Below are 27002 nucleotides of genomic sequence, written 5' to 3' on the forward strand. Positions count from 1 at the left end.
CTATCACTCCTGCTGTCTCTAGAGAGTTGAAAACAGCAGGTCTGGGACAGGTAGCACGTCCGGTGAACAGGTCAGGATTCCATAGCCGCAGGCAGAACAGTTGAAACAATCTCTGCATATTCAAAACAGTTGCTTTGTGAGAAGGTGCTAAAGTTCACAGTTAGCCATTGTTGTTTAAATGAAAGCTGAAAAATGGCCCCACTTGATAGCAAGTCCACCGGAGCCATGGCCCAGAGAGACACAGATGCAGGGTTAATAAAAACATGTTGAGTTTGTTGATGCTTACTTCGATTTGGTGGTTTCTGATGCTATCCTGCTTTACAGGTGCACCACTTTGAAACCATATGTTTGCTTGACCAGTAAGTGGGAAGACTATAAAATAATCACTGATTATGATTTGACGCGGTTACATACTCGCGGCAAAACAGGATACACCAATTTACCGGCGGCGGGTCTCCACAGCAACGTCGCACCGTGTAGTGACGCCAACCAGGCGGATGGCAAGTAGGCGTAGCTCCTTCCCAGGTCCGCGTGGGCGGCCCCGTGTGGTAGGGAGAGCGAAACACGACACCCCTAGAGAGGAAGGGGGGTAGAGAATACGGAGTGAGTGGAAAATGAAAAGTCTGTAGAAAGAGAAAGAAAAAAAACGTGGTTCCATACTATTCAGATTGAGATTTTTTCTTGCGTTGTTTTGACTGCTGGAATGATGATGTGGAAGATTCGACCATGCAACATTGTAAACGCGGTTAAACTGATGAGCTAAATAATTAGAACCGAGTGTTACAAGGCATTCCCCCGCTATCGGCACGACGGACATAAAAGTTAAACGCCATTCAGAGCTCACGATTGGATTTATACAAAGCTAGAACACCATTCGTCTCAACGATTTGTGAAAAAGAACACAAAAAAATACAACTTGGAGCTCAAAAGTAACTAGGGAACAGTAGGGGCCAGGGGTTTAGAGCGCTTGAGAACAGAGGGATTTAGGCTAAGCTTAGAAACGGAAAAGTTTTAAAGCTAACGAGGAATTTTGCAACATATCAAGAAGAACAACGAAGTCTGGGTGTCGGATACCAAGCGAGCTAGAAACCAAACGGGAAACTGTCTGAATTGACCAGAGTCACCATGAAAACCCCGGGGGATACGGGTAAGTTACGATAATGTTCGCGGACCAACTATTGTCCGAATGGAACTGTCTGACCCTGTTGTCCACTGGAAAGTGCTTGATACTTTATGGCGCTCGACTGGCACTTGTTATTGTTTCACGTAACAACACAACCTCACCTGGATACATTTGGTAAAGGCAAATGATGCACTTGTAATGATCTACCATTGTGTGATAAATGACCCATGGTTATCGTACTAATAACTCGGTGATAACTTTATGTAATGAGACGTTGAAAATCCATACAAGCTATAGCACTAGGCTAGTTAGCTAACTAACGTTAGAATAGAATTGCCGCAATTTCCCACTCGAGTCCAAGCAGAGCTAGCTAGCTAACTTGCCAGGGAAAGTTTGTGAAGTAATTACGGAAAATCCGTTGCTCACACCACTGTGTATTTGTTAGCGAACAGTTCACTATATCGGTGTCTCTGATAGCGAAGTTTACATGGCTATTATTAGTCGAGGCAGTTAGCTAACCAACTTTCAAACTTCCACACTTGACTAGCTAACTAGCCAATTCGCCCAAAATGGACATTCCTGGCAAGTAACATTAGCCCATGTTAAGCAAGGTAACGTTAGCTATCAAACGGGCACTACTGACCTGTTGATGACTAAGAAAATAGACAAACTGTTTTGTTTTTCTCCATTAGCTAATTAGCAACCAGGGATGTTAGTTGGGCATTGTAGGACACGCATTTGACATTTAGCCACTGCTTTTCAGCCCCATTTTCATTATCATCAGCACAAAACCATATGTGTGAACTTTCCTACGTTTCAATTTAAAACATTACAAACACTGAGTTTCCCAATGACTTGACCCAGATAGCCATTTTTCAGATTTTGAAAATCAAAGATTTAAACCATTTTTCATTCTACCCTGTGACGTCAGAGAAGCCTTTTTTAGGACCTTTATATGATATTTTTAACCACAGATCATATAAACACGCAATTTTCAGATGTTGTCCTCCCTCATCTTAAACGTCAACGACCGCCGCTGTTATTTATTATTATTATTATTATATGTATTTTTTCACCTTTATTTAACCAGGTAGGCCAGTTGAGAACAAGGTCTCATTTACAATTGCGACCTGGCCAAGATAAAGCAGTGCGAGTTACACATGGGATAAACAAGCGTACAGTCAATAACACAATAGAAAAATCTGTATACACTGTGTGCAAATGAAGTGAGGAGGTAAGGACATAAATAGGCCATAGTGGTGAAGTAATTACAATTTAGCAATTAACACTGGAGTGATAGATGTGCAGATGAGGATGTGCAAGTAGAAATACTGGTGTGCAAAAGAGCAGAAAAACAAATATGGGGATGAGGTAGGTAGTTGGTTAGATGGGCTGCGTAGTGATCGGTAAGCTGCTCTGACAGCTGATGCTTAAAGTTAGTGAGGGAGATATAAGTCTCCAACTTCAGTGATTTTTGCAATTTGTTATGGTGCTGGATATAATGAACAAGGTTGAAAGGTGAATTGCCCTTTTAACTCAGGCACAACTTTTGGAAGTTCCATTAACTAGCTAGCTAGAGTAGCTAAGTTATTGAATGCCAACGTTACATGTTTCATGGGGGACATGCCTGTACAATACCATTGTCATTGGTCCAATATTTATTGTGAGTGTGCCCTACATTAGGGAATATTTTGGCTAATCAAAAATGTTGCCAGCCAAAAAACACTCGTCAATTGAACGTATTTGTATTATTCTTATTAATTGTTGAATCCATAGCAAAGTAGCTACTGTAGTCCCAGTCATTTGCAAATGACCTATGCCCTTTGTTTGTGGTTTACAAATGGGCCAATAGAAGTATATATGCAGGAACACCCTGAATTGCGGGCCGCAATCACACCCTTCTGCCTCCCTGAGTAGGTCTAGTTCGTAAGATCAAGTCCTTCTCTAGTTTAATTTAAATGTTTTATTTATTTTATTTTACCTTTATTTAACCAGACAAGTCAGTTAAGAACAAATTCTTATTTTCAATAACGGCCTATGAACAGTGGGTTAACTGCCTGTTCAGGGGCAGAACGACAGATTTGTACCTTGTCGGCTCGGGGGTTTGAACTTGCAACCTTCCGTTACTAATCCAACGCTCTAACCACTAGGCTACCCTGCCGCCCTAAATAGGTGTGTCATGCATCATGTCACACGGCAAAGGGGTGGCAGGTAGACTAGTGGTTAGAGCGTTGGGCCAGTAACCGCAAAGTTGCTAGATCGAATCCCCGTGCTGATAAGGTAAAAATCTGTCTTTCTGCCCCTGAACAAGGCACTGTTCCTAGGTCGTCATTGTAAATAAGAATTTGTTCTTAACTGACTTGCCTAGTTAAATAAAAAAATATATATATATATTACACTACACTGAGTATCACTGAGTATCAACGCAATATTACGGAGGTGTTTCTAAAGTTTAGTTTACTCACTGTATTTCAGAGCATGGTGCTATTTTTACCAACCTATACAGTGCCTTGCTAAAGTATTTTCACACCACTTGACTTTTTCCACATTTTGTTGTTACTACCTGAATTTAAAGGATTCAATTGAGATTTTTTTTGCCACTGGCCTACACACAATACCCCGTAATGTTAAAGTGTAATTACACCGAACAAAAATAACATGCAACAGTTTAAGATTTTACAGTTCACATGAGGCAATCAGTCAATTGAAATAAATAAATTAGGCCCTAATCTATGGATTTCACATGACTGGGAATGCAGATATGCATCTGTTGATCACAGTTACCTTTAAAAAAAGAAAAGAAAGCTAGGGTTGTGGATCAGAAAACCAGTCAGTATCTGGTGTGACCACCATTTGCCTCATGCAGTGAGACACATGTCCTTCGCATAGAGTTTCAGGCAGTTGATTGTTGCCTGTGGAATGTTGTCCCATGCCTCTTCAATGGCAGTGCGAAGTTGCTGGATACTGGCGGGAACTGGAACACGCTGTCGTACACGGCGATCCAGAGCATCCCAAACATGCTCAATGGGTGACATGTCTGTTGAGTATGCAGGCCATTGAAGAACAGACATTTTCAGCTTCCAGGAATTGTGTACAGATCCTTGCGACATGGGACCATGCATGTGGTGATGGCGACGGATGAATGGCACGACAATGGGCCTCAGGATCTCATCAAAGTATCTCAGTGCATTGAAATTGCCATTGATAAAATGCAATTGTGTTTGTTGTCCGTAGCTTATGCCGGCCCATACCATAATCTTACGGCCACCATAGCGCACGCACTCTGTTCATAACGTTGACATCAGCAAACCGCTCGCCCACATGGTAGCATACTCTGTCTGCCATCTGCCCGGCACAGTTGAAACCAGGATTAATCTGTGAAGAGCATACTTCTCTAGCATGCTTGTGGCTACCTTCGGCAGACAACCTAAAACACAAGGCCAACTCGGCTACAACACCAAACTTTAGTTAGGCCAAGACCCTGGTAAGGATAACGAGTTTCTGACAGTTTATTAACAATTATTTGGTTGGGCAAATTCTCTAAAACAAAGTTGGTAGAGAAATTAACATTAAATTCTCTGGCAACCGCTCTGGTGGACATCCTTCAGTCAGCATGCCAATTGCATGTTCCCTCAACTTGAGACATCTGTGGCATTGTGTCCTGTGACAAAACATGCACATTTTAGAGTTGTCATTTGTCCCCAGCACAAGGTGCACATGTGTAATGATCATTCTTTTTTAATCGGCTTCTTGATATGACACACCTGTCAGATGGATCGATTATCTTGGCAAAGGAGAAATGCTCACTAACAGGTATGTAATGTAATCAAATTTGTGCGCAAAATCTGAAGAGTTTTGTGCGTCTAGAACACTTCTGGGATCATTTATTTCAGAAACATGGGACTAACATTTAGCATTTTTATATTTTTGTTCTGTCTATGTTTTTCCAAATTAATTAAAGCTGAAATGTCTTGAGTCACTAAGTGTTCAACCCCTTTTGTTATGGAAAGCCTAAATAAGTTCAGGACAAAACATTTGCGTAACAACTCACATACATTGCATGGATTCACTCTGTGTGCAATAATAGTGTTTAACATGATTTTTGAATGACTACCTCATCTCTGCATCCCACACATACAATTATCTGTAAGGTCCCTCAGTTGAGCAGGGAATTTCAAACACTGATTCAACCGCGAAGACTGGAGAATTTCCAATGCCTCGCAAAGAAAGGAACCTATTGGTAGATGGGTCAACATTTTTAAAAGCAGACATTGAATATCCCTTTGAGCATGGTGAAGTTATAAATGACTCTTAGGATGGTGTATTAATACACACAGTCACTACAAAGATACAGGCGTCCTTCCTAACTCAGTTGCCGGAGAGCAAGGAAACCGCTCCGGGATTTCACCATGAGGTGACTTTAAAACGGTTAGAGTTTAATGGCAGTGATAGGAGAACTGAGGATGCATCAACATTGTAGTTACCCCACAACATAATTGACGGAGTGAAAAGGAAGCCTGCACAGAATAAAAATATTCCAAAACATGCATCCTGTTTGCAACAAGGCACTAATGTAATACTGCAAAAAAAATGTGGCAAAGCAATTCACTTTTTATCCTGAATATAGGATGTTATGCTTCGGGCAAATCCAATACCACACGTACTTGTGGCTGCATCATGTTACGGGTATGCATGTAATCATTCAGGAGTTTTTCAGGATAAAAAAAATAACCCAGAAAGACTTGCAGCTGTAATCGCCGCCAAAGGTGACTCTAACATGTATTGACTCAGGGTGTTGAAAACATATCTAATCATATTGGCTAGTGTTTTAAAAAAAAAAATATATATATATTTTTTTTTACAAATGTTAGAATTTCTCTTCCACCTTTTACAGAGTATTTTGTGTAGATCATTGACAGAAAATTACTTTAATTAATTTTAATCCCACATTGTAACACCACAAAATTTGGAAAAGGTGACTAATGGGATGTGGGAACTGGGAAACTAAAGGGTGAGGTAAAATGTGGATTTTGTTTTCATACACCAAATGTTATTCTTGCCTTGGGCCTTCAGTCAGCACCCCACCCAGGTTCCTCTATTGTGCAGGATTCCAGGTATCTCTTACTACCTCTGAAAAGAAAGATTGCAGGAGGAGCAGTTGTACATCCCCCAAGGCAGATTTAATGTTCCTAAGTAGTTTCATGGCGTGCACTCATCTGCAATCCACTCATTGGTTCAAATTGTTCCTGAATGCGTCACATTTCGGGAATCCACCTTGTAGGCTCAGCCACTGTTCTCCCACATCTGTGTCCCAACTCCGCTGTCTAAAAACTGGGTCATTATTAGGGCTGACCCCATTTAGTCGACTGGTCGATAGGCTGTCGGTTGACCAAGAGTCCTTTAGCTGAGCAGCAGCAAAAAAAAAGAATCCTGGTGTACAAGACGCCTGTCTGGTTCGTGCCTGTCTGTTTGGACTAATCCATTGTGGAGGCCGTGGCACAGTCCATCCAGTCGAAGAAGACATTTGCTATGGAAATTGTATATGGTTATATTCTGTAAGAACAATTGTGCAACAAATAAGATGATTTTATAACAAATGCGCCTTCTCTGGTGTTGGATAATGGTCGATGTCTGGAGTTCTGAAGTTCTTCCTAGACCATGTTGCTATGTGCATATTAGAACAGTTAGCCAGCATATTAGTATTGAGAACAACGCGGCAGAGGCAACAGCGGGGTCGGATGAGAAAACAGCCCTGGACATTATTGTCTAAGAAAAATTAGGAGAGAAGAAACTCCCAACTTAATTAGGCCTATAATCAATAACCTAACTTTTTAAATGTGCCTGGCTTTATAAATCATATCTACATCAATAATACAGATTCTGCTTCTGTTTGAGTGTTTGTTTAGTAGCCTACTGATTCCATGAGCACCAAGCCTCAGGCAACCACAACATGTAACTGAAAAAGTTGCTGGAACCAGTCCCAGAGCTGACAAGGTAAAAAAAATCTGTCGTTCTGCCCCTGAGCAAGGCAGTTAACCCACTGTTCCGCGGCGCCAAAGACGTGGATGTCGATTTAAGGCAGCCCTCTGTGGTTGGGTTAAATGCAGAATACACATTTCAGTTGAATGCATTCGGTTGTATAACTGACCAGGTATCCCCATTTCCCTTTTTAATCTATGCTATGCTGTAATAAAGGCTTACCACTTTATTTTTTAAAAACATTTTATTTTCATTAGACCAGCCTCTCTGGTATTATTTATAATTTATTTAGTATTTGCGCTGTTCCAAATTGTCAGAACTTACATTTTTAATGATGATGATGATGATAACCCTCCTTTTTCCTTGATCTCGTTATTGTTATTATTATGGTCATCGTTATCATAATAAGTCATGTCGTTATCATTAGTAGGTATAGTATCCTTGTATAACCACCATTAAGCTGTAGGCTTATGAGTAAATTCTGTTTAATACCGGAACTTACTAGGGTGCATATTTCAATACGCATGTAGGCTACTGTATTAATCAATCATTTATTTGTTAATGTCATCATACAGCATAGGAGTCATTCACGATTTGAAATGTAATCCAAGCATTTTAGTTTTAAAATAAGATAAAGTGACCATTTGAATAATTTGCGTCAACAACATATAAACCATTTCGTTTTTGGAAATTGCATACATGAATAAATGCAACTGTTTTTACTCTTTGCTGTAATAAATGCTTTATAAAAATTAAAAAAACATTACCACACTCTTATAAGCTTATTTATTTAGAGTTGTTTACTTTGTTCCAAACAGCCGGGAAAAGTATTGTACTCTAACGGCACCTGTTTGGTACACATAATATCCATGCAGCTGCTTGCTCCTTACCTACCTTCTCTTTCTTCATCTCCATATTTTCCACAACTAGTCACATTTATTCCATGTATCCTTTATCTCCTGAGCAACCAGTAAACATTCCCCCGTTTTCGAGTTTGTTACATCCTCTCCATCCAATTTGCTGTCATGTGTTAGTGTTTACGGTTACCTGTTTATTAATGTAATTATGATATGCCATAGGTCCGGCCCTATTGGTCATGTGCATACATGTGTCACATAACGAGAGCAAGGGTTGAGGGAATAGGGAATGTTATTCCTAAACAAATGTTTTTCCTTACAACTTTTCAGTCGGAAATGGCTGTAATTATGTTGCAGCTTCAGCAACACAGACAGTACGATACACACATGTTCTGTGGTGGTCGCTGCAGCAGGGAGGAGAGGGAGACAACGGGTGCTTGTTTAAAAAAATAAATAATTGGCAAGTCTGAGCCAGGCCCAGCACAATCAAATCAATTGTGGTCAGACTCCCTCTAGTCATTTGTCTTTTTAATTATTTCATCAAACAGTTCGCTTAAAGCATCAGACAAGCTCAGTGCATATAGTTGATTTGATTTAAACACATAGGATGTGTCTATATATGGAAAAATACACGTTTTAACATTTCTACCAATCAATTGGTTTAAAGAACAGACTCTTGGTCGAACAATATATTTTTCTAGTCATTATGCCATATGGGAGTCACTTTATGCTACTCTGTGTTAATATTGTAACGTAGACTTATGCCAACATTCCAGGAAATATTGTTAGTGTGATAAATATATATATATTTTTTTTTATCTCAACAGGCGACTGTATTCAGGCACATATTTATGTTGTAGATTACATAATGTCATATAGGTCTACATGGTTCCCGAATCCACATAGACTGAAGTCTGTTTAATTCGGAACATTGCGTGCTCCTGGCTGACTGGCCCAGGTGAAACAGCGCAAAGGTGCCTTGTCAACTGCACTGGGAGTCCAGTTAAATGGGTCACACTGCTCCCATCCTGGTAGGACGCGAGTGGAGTCTGGCCCGCTAGCTCCAATTTCCCACTTGTGTTACTCATTATGTCAACCCGCCATGTAAGACATCACAGCTGTAGCCGGGCACTTTTTGTTGTATTCTCCTGTGTGCGAAGTGAAAGGACCCATACATGAGCAATTAGCCTGCACAGGGTGCTCATGTTTGTCAGTGGGAATATTCAACATGGTTCCTGTCTGCATTTTTAAACATGACTGTCAGGAAAGCAAATTAGTAAGCATAGTGGATTGAATTAGGCCTAGGCTAATAGCATATCCCCAATATGTTGGCTAGGCCAGGCCTAGCTGGCCAAGTAATAGATGAAGGTTGTGGAAAACCCCTAATAAACAGGTTATGACTGTCGTCAGACTTCAAGTGTCTGATTGGCAACCTGCACCATCTCAAGTGAACTCCGTATTCTGACCCGTGATGACGACGCGTAGGAAGATTTTTTTGTTGTTGCCTGGAACTGTGCTTTGGTTATAGCCCACACACACCAAGCCCAGGTAATGCAGGTTAAACGCACACACCATAGTCCATTACCCACTGACTGACTACAGTAGAGTATGTGTACTACTACAGTAGGGTTGCTCCCCCTCCCGGCTCCGTGGTTGAAAGGGCTCCTGCAGTGTAGATGAAACGCCAGGGTAGCCCAAGTGGAACCAAATAATAGTCGGGCCGCTGAGCAGATAACATGTCAGGGCTTCTCGATCTGTATATCCTGTCAGGTGTTTGAGGTTCCGCCTTCTACACAAATTCACAAACTCCGAGCTTGATGTGACCCATCAATTTTAAGTCAACTTGCGTACATTTTACTCTGGGAGAGGGAGCATTTCTTTTTAGAATGTCATGAATACTTAGGCTTATATGGTGGGCTTTTCTCCCCCATTGGAAATCTGAACAGACTTTATTTTAAATATATATATTTTTTGCTTTCAAATCTAGTCCTTTGGTCTTTAACTAAAAATGTTAAAGGTTTAAGTCTAACCTAAATGAAACAGGCATAATCAGAGAAAGATGAACTTTGAAGTACTATACCACACACTTTAAGGACTGATTTTATGTATGGTTTTCAAAATCATTACCAAAACCCTCGTCTAAGATACAGAATTTAATATTTAGCATAGGTGTGCTAATATTCCCTTCTGAGCTGGAATGTTCCCATCCAATGCCCTTGGGCTTCACATAATCAGATGTTAATCACTGTGTCAAAGGGACTAACATTTCTGACATGTATCAGTTAAACCACCAAATGGTATACTTTACACCTCTCTGTGATATGTGGGACGCTAGTGACCCACCTGGCCAAAAGCCAGGGAAAATGCAGAGCACCAAATTCAAATAAATTACTATAAAAATCAAAACAAAGAGAAACCATATTTCAACCCTGCAGGCGCGACACAAAACGTAGAATAAAAATATAAATCATGCCTTACCTTTGACAAGCTTCTTCTGTTGGCACTCCAATATGTCCCATAAACATCACAAATGGTCCTTTTGTTCGATTAATTCTGTCTATATATATATCCAAAAGGTCAATTTATTTGGCGCATTTGATCCAGAAAAACACCGGTTCCAACTTGCTCAATGTGACTACAAAATATCTCAAAAGTTACCTGTAAACTTTGCCAAAACAAAGTTTTGAGTTATTTTTTTAAATGTAAATAATCGATAAAATTGAAGACGTGATGATCTGTGTTCAATACAGGAAGAAAACAAACTGAAGCATGCTTTCTGGTCACGTGCCTCTATCTAACAGTACACTTCAAGTGACCCTTGTTCAAGATGGCGCTCTTTCAAGATGGCCGTACTTCTTCATTACACAAAGGAATAACCTCAACCAATTTCTAAAGACTGTTGACATCCAGTGGAAGCGATAGGAACTGCAAGAAGGTCCCTTAGAAATCTGGATCCCCAGTGAAAATCCATTTGAAAAGAGTGACCTCAAACAAAAAAGAATCGGAATGGTTTGTCCTCGGTTTCGCTTGCTAAATAAGTTCTGTTGTACTCAGACATGATTCAAACAGTTTTTTAGAAACTTCCGAGTGTTTTCTATCCAAATCTACTAATACTATGCATATCTTATCTTCTGGGGATGAGTAGCAGGCAGTTGGATTTGGGCATGCATTTCATCCGGGTGTGAAAATACTGATAAAATAAGTTAACAGAACACCTTTTCTAGTACACTATTTGTTTTAATGTCAAAGGACTGCATTTGGACACAATTAACACCATCACATCATTCACCCATGGCAATCTTTGTCCCCCAAGCTGTCAATAGTGCTGGTTGCTCTGTCCTGTGGCTTGTGGATGTAGGGGAGCACCATGGTTTTTATTTTTTTGTCTGCTCACGCCCTGGATTTGGTGGGAACCCTGAGGTTTTGTCTCGCCTGTGTCTGTCAGAACTCTCTCTGGATCCTTGTGGCTTTGGCTTTTCCACATGTGTGTGGTTGTGTGTTTTACTTCAAACTAATGTTTGTGTTAGTGGTGTAGATTCTGTAGCACGTTTCCTTGAACACAAGCCTGTGTGAAGGCTGGACTGGTGAGAACACAGCAGTGTGGACTCCATCCTTTCTCACGCTACTTCGCACAAACTTGACAGCTTGCACCCGATTCTTCACCAGAAGCAAGATCAAAGCGTGTAAGGTGTGAGGAAGGAGAAAGCAGAAGGGGTGGTCATTTTACGGGCTGCTACAGAACAGAAGGGAATCTTAGCCTTGTTCCCGTTAGTCTTCAAATGGTTCCATCTTATCAGGGGAGGTTTAAAACTCCCTCGGTATGTTTGTTTTCTCCCCGTCTCCTCTCCAGTTGGTAAGCTTTACAGCCAGAGACCACAGCTCGGAGTTAATTCAGCAGAACATTTGTTCTTTTACCTGACGAGTGAGAACCCCCAGAATGTCACCAAGGCCACCCCCCGCCCCCTTTTTTTTATTTTAAGATCAATTATGTTACTTCTATCAGACCGCCTCTACTTACTATATATAGAGGGGGAGTGAAGATTTACTCTGCGTTTTGTATTGTGCTCTGCTGAACACACACACACACACACACTCACATGGCGGTTTATTACCGGGCCGGACCCCCCACATAGCAGTTAAATGGCTGAATGTGTTGTATTGCCCACACACACACAGACAAATGCAGCACACTCTTTCTCAATTCTCACGCTAGTGCTGATGCTGGTTGCCATCTTTGTGGCGACGCCACATTGGCTCCCTCTATTTTTATGCACAAAATGTAGTCTCGGTGAAGGATCCCGCGTTAATGCAGAAGGGCTTAGATTAAACCGAATGAGGAAAATGTGAACACTGAGATGATTCAAATTGTCACCTTCAGGGGTAGTGTTTTTGCATACAGCCGATCATCAATCACTCTCAAGTAGATAAAAAAAACAAAACAAGTATAATAATATTTAACCTTCTATTTAGCTAGGCAAGTCAGTTAAGATCAAATTGTTATTTACAATGATGGCCTACCGCCGTAGCTGTGTTGCATGTCCCACTAAAATAAACAATGTAGCCTTCCTAAAGTTTGATTCGCACACAGCCTACATTTAGGGCCGGCACAGTTACCGTATAACTGCGTAACCGGCGCATACGGATGAAGACCATCGCAAAATAAATAACCATCAAAAAAAAATTATAAAACAAATGTGTGTGTGTGTGTCTGTACAAACAGCTGACTAAAGACGGGGCAGTCGTGAGGTCGAGTTAGTTTCTGCTGAAATATGGACTGTACACATTCCAGTAGCCTGTATGCAGGCTACTTAAAACCGATTTGTTTAAACATCATTAATGATGCCCTGCTATTGAACACGGCTCTGAAATTGCAGCAAAATGCTCCCATGTAGTCAAATCTGTTGAGGTATTTGTATCGAGTCAATTTGAAGCTAGTTATTGATTACGAGAGGTCTCTGAGTGGAAGCACGTAGAGTACTGCCACCAGGACTACTATTACTTATGACTATGAAGACCTTTGGTCTCTATGGAAAGATGGAAAATGAAAGATTCATTAGCCGTCAGTGAAGGAATTGGCAGCGTCAGCCCTGACTGATTCATCTCGCTCCCTTGGTTTGGTGGTTCATTCTGGGCTGTGGCGACAGCCGCCGGTTAGGAGAGGGAGCCCTGATGTAGACTGTGCGCTAATCCCACAGCTGGAGCCACCAAGTTGTCGTCAGCCGCTGTCTGAACAAAAATGAAAGTAAAGACTGTCTGGAGACCTAACCACAACACAGAATGTTCTAAACTGGGCAATCTATCTGTTTCTCTGACTTTTACTCCCCCATCCCCATTTCTAGTCCCCTGGTCCACTGCCTGTAGCCCCCCTGGTCCACTGCCTGTAGCCCCCCTGGTCCACTGCCTGTAGCCCACCTGGTCTACTTTATTTACCCTTAACGTTTCCTGGATATCCTGCTCTGTCTTGGCCTACTACTGTCTTGGTCTACTGATCTTTCTCTCACTGACTTTCTGAATGTCTCAGTGTCCATGTTAGCTCTTGGCCTTCTCTTCCATGTCACCTTTCTCCTGCTCTGTTTGCTCTTACTTTCCCAGAATCTCTCCCATCATCCGGCAAGTCTTGGTGTTTTTGCGAACTCACAGACGTGAGATTTCATACCTCACCGAGTGAAGTTTTGTAGCGTGCGCTGTCTGAGGATTTGAACAGACCGATTTGGCTTAGAAGAAGCCAGACACTGCTGTGGTCTACAGAGGCCAAAGCCCAGTCTGTCTCCAACAGAGCACAGGCCATACCTCTAATCTGTGCTGCCTGGATGCCCCTGAGTTCAGAAGCCGACTTTAGTGCACCATATCATGAATCTCCCTCCTTGGCGGAATGATACAGAATAAGAATCTGAGCACAGCCAGGAGATGGTGTGTCTCAAATAATAGAACAAATACCAGAGGAGCAGGGGGTAAGATATAACAAACTGACATGAGTTAAGACAATGGAACTCACTTGCATTTCTCCCCATGGTGTGATTGCCAGGCCCCTGTACCACCACCAATAACCTGGGGCCCAGACGACTGTCTCCGTCTTTGTCACCCACAGGGGACTGAAAGGGCCAACTGTGCAAACAGGCCAATCTGGGTCCACCCCACTGGGAGGTTGTCTGGACAGACCAGTCAGAACCCACCTTCAGACCACTGCCCTCTGGATTGGCCCATTTCCATGTCACAGCCGGGATGCTTGTCTATGAGAAAAAGCCAATCAGAGCTGACTTCTTTCAACAGCATGCCCCACAGTGTCTGTGGTAGGTGGTAGGCCTGATCACAGACAACAATGAGACTGCCTATAGGGAGGATGTCAGAGACCTGGCAGTGTGGTGCCAGGACAACAACCTCTCCCTTAATAACATGATCAAGACAAAGGAGCTAATTGTGGACTACAGGAAAAGAAGGGCTGAGCACGCCCCCATTCACATCGATGGGGCTGTAGTGGAGCAGGTCAAGAGCTTCCTTGGTGTCCACATCGCCAACAAACTATCACAGTCCAAACACACCAAGACAGTCGTGAAGAGGGCACGACAATGCCTATTCCCCCTCATGAGACTGAAAAGATTTGTTATAGGTCCTCAGATCCTCAAACAGTTCTACAGCTGCATCATCGAGAGCATTCTGACTGGTTGCATCACCGCCTGGTATGGCAATTGCTCGGCATCTGACCGCAAGGCGCTACAAAGGGTAGTGCGTATGGCCCAGTACATCACTGGGGCCAAGCTTCCGCCCATCCAGGACCTTGATAACTGGCCGTGTCAGGTTAAGGCCCTAAAAGTGTCAGACTCCAGCCACCCTAGTCAGGCTGTACCGGAGCACCAAGTCTATGTCCAAATGGCTCCTGAACAGCTTCTACCTCCAAGCCATAAGACTGCTGAACAATTCATCAAATGGCTCCTGAACAGCTTCTACCTCTAAGCCATAAGACTGCTGAACAATTCATCAAATGGCTCCTGAACAGCTTCTACCTCCAAGCCATAAGACTGCTGAACAATTCATCAAATGGCTCCTGAACAGCTTCTACCTCCAAGCCATAAGACTGCTGAACAATTCATCAAATGGCCACCTGGACTATTTGCCCCTTTTTTTTACTCTGTTGCTACTCACTGTTTATCTATACATAGTCACTTTACCCCTACTGACATGTACATATTACCTTGACTAACCTGTACCACTGCACATTGACTCGATACCGGTACCCCCTGTATATAGCCTCTTTATTGTTACTTAAAAATATATATTTTTTTTAAACTTTAGTTTTAGAAAATATTTTCTCAACCAACAATGCAGTTTTAAGAAGAAAAAAAGAGTTAAGGGGTTTGTAAGTAAGCATTTCACGGTAAGGTCTACTACACCTGTTGTGTTCGGCGCATGTAACAAATAACATTTGATTTGATTCTCTGGGGTAGTGGGGATTTAGACAATAAATACACGGTCGTCCTCTCACTTGGGCCGGACCTGATTTGGTCTTGCAAATGACCCTCTTAGTACAAGCCCAGAGCATAGAGGAAAAAGCCTGCACTGAGCCAGGCTTACCCAGCCGACAATCCTCCATGTCCCCTCTGATCGCTTCCAGGACCTCCAGGTCACTGGCTCTCCTCTCGACGAAGTCACATGGTTCACAGCAGTCTTAACGTCGTTGGGATGATGAGGCTTAGATTAAGCGTGTGCATAAGTGTTCTTTTTTTTTTGTTGTTTGTTGCTATTCTACCATTCCCACAACACCTAGAACTGCTCGGCATCGGGTGACACCCCCAGTGTTCAATCCATTTTATTCTTGGAATGCCTTTGTTACAACTATGAAACTGAAAGCATATGTGTTGGAACGCGGTAACTATTTTTTTTATTTACGATAACAAAAAAAGGCCCCATACCTCCAAGACGCCTGGTCAAATGATGACCTCAGTAGCCTAAACATCATGATAAGCGCCAAGTGTGCTCGGTAAATCGTGAAAATCCGCACAAAAGCAATACTGGCATTTCTGATGAATGTGTCTATCACAACAGTGAACTTTTCAATGTTTTTCAGCCAATTGGAGCATCTTCACACAATGGCATCAGTTGGCAGTTATCACATAAACAACAAAAGCTGGTGAGCGCTTTACGGATGTTTGTTTTTTTTCCCTTAAGATGTAGCGCCTACCCTCTCAATTACATGTTGTGCTGTCAATTGGGCCAAAGCATTGTCACCGGCGGGTTCTATCCAAACAGTGCCGTCCCTTCCTCTCTCCTGTCTCTCTGTTTTCATTTGGTGGTGGTGCGGGCACGTGTACCGTTCTGGCATTTATTTATTTATTTATTTTTTATTTTTTGGAGCTTGGGCCTCGGTGTCGGTTCAGGCTGAGAATAAGAAGGCATCAGGTGTCATGATTCATTTCTTTCCTACCATCTGAGTGTTTACATTGAGATTTTGTAGCAACCCTAACGCAGCATGTTGCATCCATTCGTCTTGGTCTTCTTGCCATTTGTACATTACTCACGCTCTCACTGTGTACTCCGAGTAGACCGATTTAAAACGGCTTAGATTCGGTGGACTGATAACGGGTGCATACCATTTTGAGGTAGACTGATTCAATAGAATGGCCTGCCCTGTTCATTCACAATTTGGTGATTTACATAATTATGTGTCGTTCGCTTCCCCTCGCTCATCAACTCACCCATTCTCCTCCTTTCTCATTCATCATACTTCATTTATTTAATCTGTTGTGAAATAATTTTCGGTGTAGCTCAGGTTTTAGACCTTCAACTGTCGGGAGGAGAGGAGCAGGCCCTACTGTTGGGTAAAGGAGGGACAAAGGGAAAACCATTCACAAAATGACATTCCCTCCTAAAACTGGTTACCTTCAATTATGTTTGTGATATTAAGATTCTAACAACAATGGTGTGTCATATACACTTTTAGGAAAAGTCAAGGACAGAGTGGGGCATGACTTTAAAAATGGCAGTTAAACTTTAAAAAACTTTTTTATTTATTCGTGAGCAGTCCAAATGAGTGTTTTAGCGGTTCTAGTGTTAAGGGTCAAGCCTGGTCAAACAATTCCTACTCAAATCTTCAAATTGGTTGAGGTTTACCAAATACTTTTGTAGTGAATTATGAGTGCTGTTTTAGTTGCTAATAATATACGCACAAATCAAGTTATTATGGAGATCAACACAACTCCATTTCCTAACCTCAGGTCTCCAAGACTAGTATTTAGGACGTCTGTCCCAGGGATCTATTGCTGAGGGTGGAGACTGAGCAGAGCCTGCACAGGCGTGCTCATAAACACTGGCTCCGAGTCCTCCCCGCACGAGGCGAGACCTGCACTCATACTCGACAGTCCTCACATAGCAGGAAAATTGACGCAAACACGCACTCTGTCTAACCATCTAGGGCTGATTTTAATCACAGCTTGCACTGCACGGAACTCCCCGAGACGCGTCTGGTTTCTGTCTGGGCACAGTTGGCTCCGGCGCACCTCGGGATCCATTACACCGTCGCAGTCCGGCCCCACAACGGTCCGACCACCATTGCATTCTAACTCGCTTTCATCTCTGCGGCTTCGACATTGACGATTGTTGACGTGAAGATGACGATCGTATATCAAGAGTTTCTTTACTCTTCTCATCTCCTTATACCCCCCCCCCCCCCCCCTCTCCTACATGTTAATTTACCTTCTGTCTCATTCCTGTTTTTATTAAGCCAGGGGGCAGGCCATCATTGTAAATAAGAATTTGTTCTTAACTGACTTGCCTAGTTAAATAAAATCACGAGTTGGTGTTGATGACCATGTCTTTAGGATCGGGAACTATTAGCCCTTATGCGAGCATGAGTCAATGTTAGCATCCACTTTTTTAGCATCAAGCAGCTTGTGCTTGCTTTCTTGTTTTTTTGACAGTGTTCACCCTCTCGCAATAACAGTGCACCATGGCATGTCCCTGTTGAAAGTCAATGGAGTGTAGTCCAGTGACTACGCTCTACTCACATGGAGAACAAGTCCATTCGCCCCCGTGCCCTCAACTACCCATCTCTGTGGCCGGACAGCCATCACTAGCAAACGGAGGCCAGCCAACCTTTTTCCTGAAGTTAAATATAGAGCCAGGAAAGAATAAGAGGAAGGGAGGGTAAAGGGGGAATTGATGGCGGGAACAGGGTGAGAAAGAGACAGGGCCCCTGGTCTCAGAGCAGTTGGCATACAATGCACACCTGTTATTAAAGCTACTATTATAAACACATGACATCATAGGGCCATTTTTTTAATAAAAGTAGCTGAAAGCCTTGTATGAAAATGGTTCTCGTGTGAAGATCCTGTGTGTTCTGCTGGAAGGGAAATTCAGGTTCCTCGAATAATAGGCTCTCTGGTGGTTGTCCTAAAAATACACTTTCTGTCACTACTCCTCCCGTTCTTTCCCTTAAAGACCCAGGGAGAATGGTTGGACAACTGTGCCTTCTTTACTGACCTCACACGCTTGATGTTCGTGGGGTCATTATGGCCAACGACCTGACTCTCGTCCCAGGTATCAGCACACCACACGCGTGTGTTATTATGGTGCTGCGCTATGAGCGTGTTTATCTGTGTTATTCCTATCATAGTTACTGTCACCCGCAGGACCAGCAGCAGTCCCACCAGGACCACTTGTAGTTAGCGCAACAGAGCAGAAAACAGGCTTGTAATAGCTGTGCGTTTGTTTTTGCACTCCTCTGTCTAGATAGGAGCAGCCTTGTGAGTGTTGGAGATTTGTTGTATGTGACGGACACCGGTGGATGTCTAATGGACAGCGGAACAGTGAACTTTCATCAGTGAATCCACAGATGACAAGATGTTCTCTTTTTATCCTTTTGACGCCTCTTCCCTGGCCCCTCTCGCCCAATTTCTCGCTTACCTCGCCCCCCCTACTTTCTGAAAAAAAAAGGAACCTTTTAATTGAATTACATTTTTTTTTGTTCCGTGTGTTTATTTATAGAGCTAAAATACCCTGTTGCTAGGCGATGGTGTCAGAGGGAGCGAAGAAAAGAAAGGGATGGCAGCGCGGAGGGGAAAGGCGTACTCCATGTGAAAGCTGAATGACAAACAAGAACAGGCCATGAGTCAGCACTGACGCACGCTCAGTGGGCATTGCTGCTATTCGTGTGTGTGAGCACTCTGCTCCCACTTTTACCTTTTCTGTACATGTGTGTGTTTGTTCAATTTGCTCACTTGCTTTCATGTTCTCTGTTCCTGCTGGACTTTACATGTGCGTTGGCACCAGCTTCCCAGCATCTGCCCAAGTGGTACAGATGCTGAAGTGGCGCCATTGATCTGGGCCCTATCGTCTACGATGTGGGAATGATATGCGTATGCTTTATGGGCTGTGAAGCATCGGATGGCCATCAGAACCATTCATTGTTTAGTCATTTCAGACGAGACAATTGAAGTAGTTCAGTGGTTTAGCCTATCCTATTGCTCGGAATGAGTCACGTGACATAGGCCTTTAACTGGGTGACTTACAAAATGGGATCTACCTTCATGATTTCAACGTGTCGGCTTACAAAGAGGTTTAGTGACAATGGGCATCACAGTCATTCTGGTGCAGCAGCATTTGAACTGGAATGAAGATGAATAGTGACATGTGGACTTTGGCCCAACAGGTGGTTGAATGGGACAATGTCTGCATTGCGGACTGTGTTCTTGTGTGTTTTTTTTTAAGTGTTTACGCTAGTGTTTTAGATATGTCCTAATGTTTTCCTATGACAACCATAAATATCTCTGGTGTTTTATGTGTTGTATTGTGCCCATATGTTTCTATGAGAGATTTTCTCGGCCTGGTTGCTAGAGCACATTTAGTCCTAAGGAGGGGTGTGTGTGTGTGTGTGTGTGGGGTTATGTCTCTGCTAGTCTGCCTGGCCTTGCGTTGAAGTGGTGTTGAGTCTTTAAGGACAACCTACCTCGCTAAAACACACATTCACTCTCACTGCTCTCACATGTTCTGTGTCTAATGCTCGTTCTATCTTTTATTTTGTCTTCGTACTCGAGGCTGATATACGACGAACATGAAACTGATATGAAAGCGCCAGGCCCAATCCCTGTACAGCTTTGATTTCAAACTCAAAACAAGTTCACCCCAAAAACCAACACTCCTTTGCTTTTATACACTGATCCCAGCACAGCTCTGTAAGACCCTTTTTATCCAAAGTGACTTAGTCAGTAATCTTCTTGTGACCCGCCACATGGGAATCAAACACACAATTAAAATTGTTTGTTTTTTTGACCCATTCTTCCATCCTTTGTCAACTCTCCACTACCCGCCTTTTCCCTGTTGCCTCTGCTTTTCTCAGCCCCATGTTCCACCACCCCCAGCATATGAGCACTACGCCTCCATCTAACCCTTTCTCTCCTTCTCCCCGTCAACAGGGTTCGCCTTCCCCGACTGGGCCTACAAGCCCGAGTCGAGCCCCGGCTCGCGACAGATCCAGCTGTGGTGCTTCATCCTGGAGCTGCTGCGGAAGGAGGAGTACCATGAAGTCATCGCCTGGCAGGGCGACTACGGAGAGTTTGTCATCAAGGACCCCGAAGAGGTGGCCCGACTGTGGGGCGCCCGCAAGTGCAAACCTCAGATGAACTACGACAAGCTGAGCAGGGCGCTTCGGTAAGAAACTGGAACAACTGTCACTACGACGTAGGGGTTCTGGGTATTGTAGGATGGAAGGAAGTGAACAAATCTCTCTTGCAAAATAAGTTTTTATTTCAGTGTGAGAAATGGTATTTTGTTCTTAGACCAGGAGTGGGGGAAATCTGTATTCAGGGCTGCAGTGTGCTTAAACTTCTGCCTCTGCTCTAACACACCCAACTCAACTACTATCTCTCCATTTGAAGACCGCTTTTAGCTGATTTAAGTTGGGACGGAATAATGAGAGCTCTGGAGTGGCTCCATCCTCGTTACTCTTTCAACGAGAGGGGGAGGAGAGCGCAGGAGCAAGCGGGAGCGCGGCTCATCGCGACTTGTTGATCTCCGACGTACGTCAAGGTCCCTCGTTTTAATGTGACCGCTCATTTAGATAGCGTTTGACTTTTTATAAACCCACACACCTGCAGAGCACGTGGGAAGAGGAGAGCTTTTATTTAGTCCTCTGTCTGTACTCACTCCCTCACTTAATTGCACACATCTCTGGCTATCACACACACACACACACACACACACACTTAGCAGCCAGCGCTGGACAACATACCAGCTTGTCAGCATCACCTTCAAGTCGTAGGTTGGTGTGGGTCAGCTAGTGCTCATCCTACCAATGACTCGTCACTGCTGCTTTCTCTGCCAGTCCTCCTCCATCCCATCTGCGCCTTGTGGGTTTGTTTCTATAGTAAACTAGTCTCCTCGACCGGGCGGACCCTAACCTCTGGTACTATTGTTCCGTGGTAAAACTCTTCAATGAAAGTAGTTTTCCCATTCTGAAGTAATTGAAAGACTGCAATGTTCTTTCCTCATTAGGGTTCAGGCTTTGATTCGGGGACGACGAGCTCCGTTGGTGTTCAAAATGTGGTGCTTTTAAAGCTGTGGCATTCAGGCAGTAGTAACGTTAGCCCTTTGTGCTTTGTTTGAAGTGAGTTCAAATGTTCTTCAAAGCACCGCAGCCCATGTGTGAGCTTGTGTGTCCCCGCATGTTTCGCCTAGCTCTCTCTCTCTCTCTCTCTCTGTGTGTCAACTCCAGTAGTCACTCACCGTATCACACAGTGTGTGCTTGTGTTGCCACCCCCCCCCCCCCCCCATGTGTGAGCTTGTGTGTCCCCGCATGTTTCGCCTAGCTCTCTCTCTCTGTGTGTCAACTCCAGTAGTCACTCACCGTATCACACAGTGTGTGCTTGTGTTGCCCCCCCCCCCCCCCCCCCCCCCCCCCCATGTGTTCGAGTCCTCTCTTTCTGCGCCTGTGAACATTATGTTCCAGTCCAAACCTCCCGTCTCCACTTCACATCGTCTATATCAAAGCAAGCACCCGGCAGCCCTCCACTATCACTGCCATTTTAGCAAGTGTGTAGGTGGGAGCCCACTCTAGTCATAATTTTGGAGTCGCAGCAATCGGGAAGAGGCCCTTCATTCATCGAGTCAGTGCGGACACTGAGTGAGAGGATCGGCAATGAAAAGGCTAGAACTAGCTGCCTTTTGGTTCAGCAGCCACTGTAGTGCACTCAGTCTCTGAGGACTTCCTCCCACTCAGTGCAACAGGAGTTCTTCAAGACCTGAATCAGTTTCCCAGTGTGTTTATTTAACCGTCGTTTGTAAATGTTTGTCTCATTGAGGTAAAACGCATCTTGCAAGAGAGGCGTACTATACTACACTGTCTACTCATTACGTTTCATATTGAGGCATGGTTGGTTACGGCACATAATGAGACCCTTAGATAAACAACTACACAGTGATGGATACTGCACGTTTTTTGGGGGTTTTCTGTGTATTGCACTTGGTAGTGCCGGAAAGTATGTCATTGAATGTATTTAATCTCCCCCCCCCCCACAGATATTACTACAACAAGAGAATCCTCCACAAGACCAAAGGGAAGAGGTTCACCTACAAGTTCAACTTCAACAAGCTGGTGCTGGTCAACTACCCCTTCATCGACATGGGCTCTGGTCAGTACTCTGTCTCTAGTCTGGTTAAAAAATCCACCAGCGACTATCACTGGCACAGAGTGATCCGAGACATCAACATTGTTAGCAGTTGGAGCACAGTATAGCTGAACACGTTGTGCGCGTCCGTCGTTTGGAAGTCTTCACTCTTCTGAAAGCATTTCCATAAAGTCCTCGTGTTATTTACAGAGATTTTTGTATTTCATTTGTATGCATCTGTCCAATTACAAATGTTTCAAAGACTACGCTAATACAGACCTGAGAGCTTAACCCATAGTAGCGGCATTTTGTAATGGAAACCGCTACACCGGCGGACTGGTAATGGCGCGGGCTAAATGCTAAAACACGAATCCATCCCCATCGGGTTTATGTAGTGCAGCGAGGATTGCATCTGTGTTTATCCGCTTCATACCAAGTGTTTTCCCTGAAATCCCCTCCAGCGGTAATCACAACCACCACAATGTAACTACGGCACACTTGAATCCTGATACCATGTGGCATAACCGCTGCGTGGTGTTTTTATTATACTCCATATGTGATGTGGTTCCGGGGTTTTGACATGTGTTTTGATATAACGGTCACACACACACACACCCCCATGCCTCTCCGACGTTAACTCACTCAGCGGTTTTAGGGAAATGGAGCAACCTGATCCATGTTTGTGATGGCAAAAAATAACAACTTTCCAATATTTAATTTTGGCACGGGCGAGGATGCCAAGAATTTATTGTGTGCCACGATTTGGCATGGAAGCATCGGAAAGTGGAACGTAACACGTGGCCAGTGTGAGCCGTGTGTTTCTCGGTCTCGGTATACAGTGACTTTTCCTCTCACTCACCTTGCTTCTTCTTACTTGGTTTCACTTTCAGTCACTCATCCTTCTGTCACCTAGTGCCTCTCACTTGTTTTCCCTCTACTGTTTTCCCTCGTCTCTCTTTCTCTTATTTTACTCTCTGATTACCTCGGTTTCATTCCTACCCTCTCTAACTCAGTCGTCGTCTCTCTCCAGGTAGGGGAGTCCCCCAGAGCGCCCCTCCCGTGCCGACTGGGGGCAGCCACTTCCGCTTTCCCCCCTCCACCCCGTCCGATGTGCTCTCCCCCAGTGAGGACCTGCGCAGCCCGGGCATGTTCAGCAGCGTGGCCCGCCGCCTGGGCCGCGGCTCTGTCTCCGACTGCAGCGACGGCACCTCCACCAACTCTGAGCTGGAGGAAGCTGTGGGGGGTGAAGATCGTGGCGGCACGGGTCCTGAACGGGCATTCCGCGGCCTCCTCCACCCCCGCCTCTCCCACGACTCGCTGTTTCGCGCCTACGGAGGCCCTGGTGGGCTAGGCCGCCCCCCGCCCGGCCACAGGGTCCACGGTGACCCCATGTCCTCTTTCCCTGTGTCCCCCCTGCCGGGCCCTGGGGGCCTCCTGGGCCCCACCCTGTCTCCGGCCCTTTCCATGACCCCTGGCTCCCACCTGCCCTACACCCCGTCCCCCTCCCTCAGCCCCATGCTGGGCTCCCACTTCTCCTTTAACCCGGACGACATGAAGCGCTACCTGCAGGCCCACCACCAGAGTGTCTACAACTACCACCTCAGCCCCAGAGCCTTCTTCCACTACCCCAACATCGTGGTCCCCCAGCCCCACAGGCCCTCTGCCGCCCCTGACAAGCCCATGACAGCCCACCACCATGCCCCGCCCATGACCCACTCCCATTCGTTGCACCACCACCAAGGGGAGGAGCAGCACCCCTCGCCCTTCAAGTTCAAGCTGCAGCCGCCTCCGCTGGGGCGTAAACAGAAGGACGGCTCCACCTCCTCTACCGGGGGCTCCTCCTCTAGCTTAGGCTCCTCCTACGCTGCCTCAGGGCTACTCTCTAACTCCTCCTCCTCAGTGGGCCCAAAAATCAAGGTGAGCCAATCCCTAACCAGAATCAAGATTAGCCTGACTAACCACCAGTTTGTTAATGTAAAAAGAGATGTTCTCAACAATGACTCATCTGTTGTCTCTTATTGTCTAGGTGGAGCCCGTCTCCGACGTTGAGTCCGATGAGGAGGTGGAGGTGACCGACATCAGCGAGGAGGACGAGCTGCTTGATGATGACGAGGGAGACGTCTTCACCCCCCCTCATCCCACCAACGGAACCGCCCCTACGGCCATCACCAACAGCAACCTGGGCGCCATCGTTGAGGACGACCTGGACGAGGACGTGTTCAAGACCCCCGCCGCCCCTCCCATGGGCCCTCTAACCCCCTCCCTGTTGGCCCTGAAGCGCGAGCCGGGCCAAGGCCCTCCCATCAGCCCTGGCGGCACCCTCTGCATCCCCCTGAAGCTGCGCTTCAAACGCCGCTGGAGCGAGGACCAGAAGATAGAGGCCGATGGCGAGCGCGACGAGGCCGAGGACAAGAAAGTGCGGGCAGAGAAACAGGTGGAGCCAGCGAATGGGGAGGGGCCAAGGAGAAGCCTGTCCCTGAGTCTGCGCGCTCCTCCCCCTCCGGCCCAGCGCAGGGCCAACTCCGAGTTGCAGAGAGCCACAGCCCAGCTGTCTCTGGAGAGCCATGGAGCTTGCTGAGGCAGGGATACGCACAAACCGTGGACACGCATACACACAATCACATGCCCGTACCTACATACACATTCACTCATATAACCAAGCATGCACATAGAAAACAAGTGCCTGGGCAAAAAGCCTTTTTACTCCCATTTGCAACACATTAAACCCAGAACATTAACAAACAGCTCAGCATGCTGTGACACTAAGGGATGGTCATAGACACAAATTAATACTGACACCCCCTCTAAACGAAAGACCCCCTGGGCCTATCCCTTAGACCTGTACACTGCCTTTAGGTGCCTCCCATCTCGCCTCAACATCTCCCAGTAACACCCATAGCTCCTTTGCCTTTCAGAGATGCATCAACACAGATGGGAAAAGAGATTACAGAAGTGCCTGTCTTCACGTACAATGGTTTACAAAGCAAAGGAAAGCGAGGGGCCTCGTACCAACTCTTGTCAACTATTCCATCACCTTTGACTGGGAAGGGAGCTCAGGAGTCATAACGAAGAGACTTCCCTGTCCATATATGTCTAATCACAGGGACTGACTTAGAGACTTAGGACTGAATTTGTGTCTGAGTCAGCGCTCTCTCTTTGACCATCGTCCCCCACCGACTTGAACGTAGGGACAAAAAACAAAATGGCGTGCATCCAAGCCTTAATGGACAGCTCGTGTACTGGGCAGGGTCCAAAAAGGGGAGCAGCAAAAACCCTTCAAGTTGGGGCCCTACATGTTAGGGGCCATTAATGTGGGGACCCTACATGACTTTTGCACAATCTTATAAGGAGAGTGAAACGAGGAGATTGGTAATTTGTCCGCTTGGAATGGTGTTGAAAGAGTATCTTAGAGGTCTCCTCCGTTCCCCTGGTTTGAGCTGCTTCTATCTCACATAGAGAGCGCCTGAAAAAAGCACAGTATTTGGGAAGACGCACGGAGGGTTAGAAGTACCTCTGTATATACAATGTTCTTGAACTGAAACGAATATATATATTTTTTCTCACTCCCCAAAAAAGTATACCGTGAAATGAATGCGAGTACCTAGGTGAGCTCCTGCAAAGCCTTTTAGTGACATTTTAAACTTTTTTAATTCCTTTTTATTTTCTGTATTTTACAAATACGCAGCTCATTTTTTTTGAACAAACAAGACAAATTGAGATTGTGCTTTTTTTTAAGCTGACAGGCGACTGACTATACATGAATTACCCTGGCCAAATAATGTACACACACACACACTATAGAAGCCTCAAGCATACCGTACTGAAATTTGTTGGTGTGGGCACAGACCTTATACATTGACTGCCACTTTGCCTTTTTTTATACCAAGAAACAGAATCTGAATGACTAAAACCAATACTACACATATTTTATTTGAATATATTAAATACAAATGTTATAATTCAAAAAAGTATAATTTGATATGAATCAGCAAATGCTATTTTTAATAATAACTCTGTCGGGCATATATATATATATATATTAAGGGAGCCTCTTCTCACCTTGCCTCTCTCGACAGTGGAGCTGAATTGGAAAGGGATCATGTGCAAGAGGAATCGGAACACATTTAATATTTATAATGTAAAAACAAGTGTTCTGTTTGGGGGGGCTTGAAGATTGGTGGGTGAAAAGCGACCAGTAAATGAACAAATAATGGAGAAATGTTGCATCGTGGAAACTTTTTAAGATTTTGGGGTCACCTTTTCTGGCCATCACTAAAGAACAGACATGCTTGTCTTGTCCCCCCCCCCCCCCCCCTGAACCCTAACTTTACGACCAGGATCCCACCCCCTCTCAGCAACCCAAACTCTCCTGGAAACACAAGGACAGGGCACCTTTGTTGTCTATTGAACCCACCGTTTGTCTGGACTTGGCCTTTGTCTTGGACCATG

General features: G+C 44.6%; 1 protein-coding gene across 1 annotated transcript; it reads left to right on the forward strand.

Moving 5' to 3' along the window:
• The first annotated feature begins 577 nt into the window (after positions 1-577).
• LOC139392239 (ETS domain-containing transcription factor ERF-like) lies at positions 578-26443 on the forward strand. The gene is made up of 5 exons (XM_071140079.1): positions 578-1147; positions 20364-20598; positions 22465-22577; positions 23584-24470; positions 24580-26443. Exons 1-5 carry the CDS (start codon positions 1126-1128, stop codon positions 25129-25131), a joined length of 1809 nt encoding a protein of 602 aa, XP_070996180.1. The 5' UTR covers positions 578-1125; the 3' UTR covers positions 25132-26443.
• Positions 26444-27002: the final 559 nt, after the last annotated feature.

This window comes from Oncorhynchus clarkii, chromosome 32 (genome assembly GCF_045791955.1).
Source record: "Oncorhynchus clarkii lewisi isolate Uvic-CL-2024 chromosome 32, UVic_Ocla_1.0, whole genome shotgun sequence".
NCBI classification, from domain to species: Eukaryota; Metazoa; Chordata; class Actinopteri; order Salmoniformes; family Salmonidae; genus Oncorhynchus; species Oncorhynchus clarkii.

Bases quoted from the DNA above. Each gene is read 5' to 3' on its own strand.
- LOC139392239 (XM_071140079.1), top strand. From the start codon at position 1,126: ATGAAAACCCCGGGGGATACGG. The intron at 1,148-20,363 runs GTAAGTTACGAT...CCCCGTCAACAG, and splicing joins GAAAACCCCGGGGGATACGG to GGTTCGCCTTCCCCGACTGG. The intron at 22,578-23,583 runs GTCAGTACTCTG...GTCTCTCTCCAG, and splicing joins CTTCATCGACATGGGCTCTG to GTAGGGGAGTCCCCCAGAGC.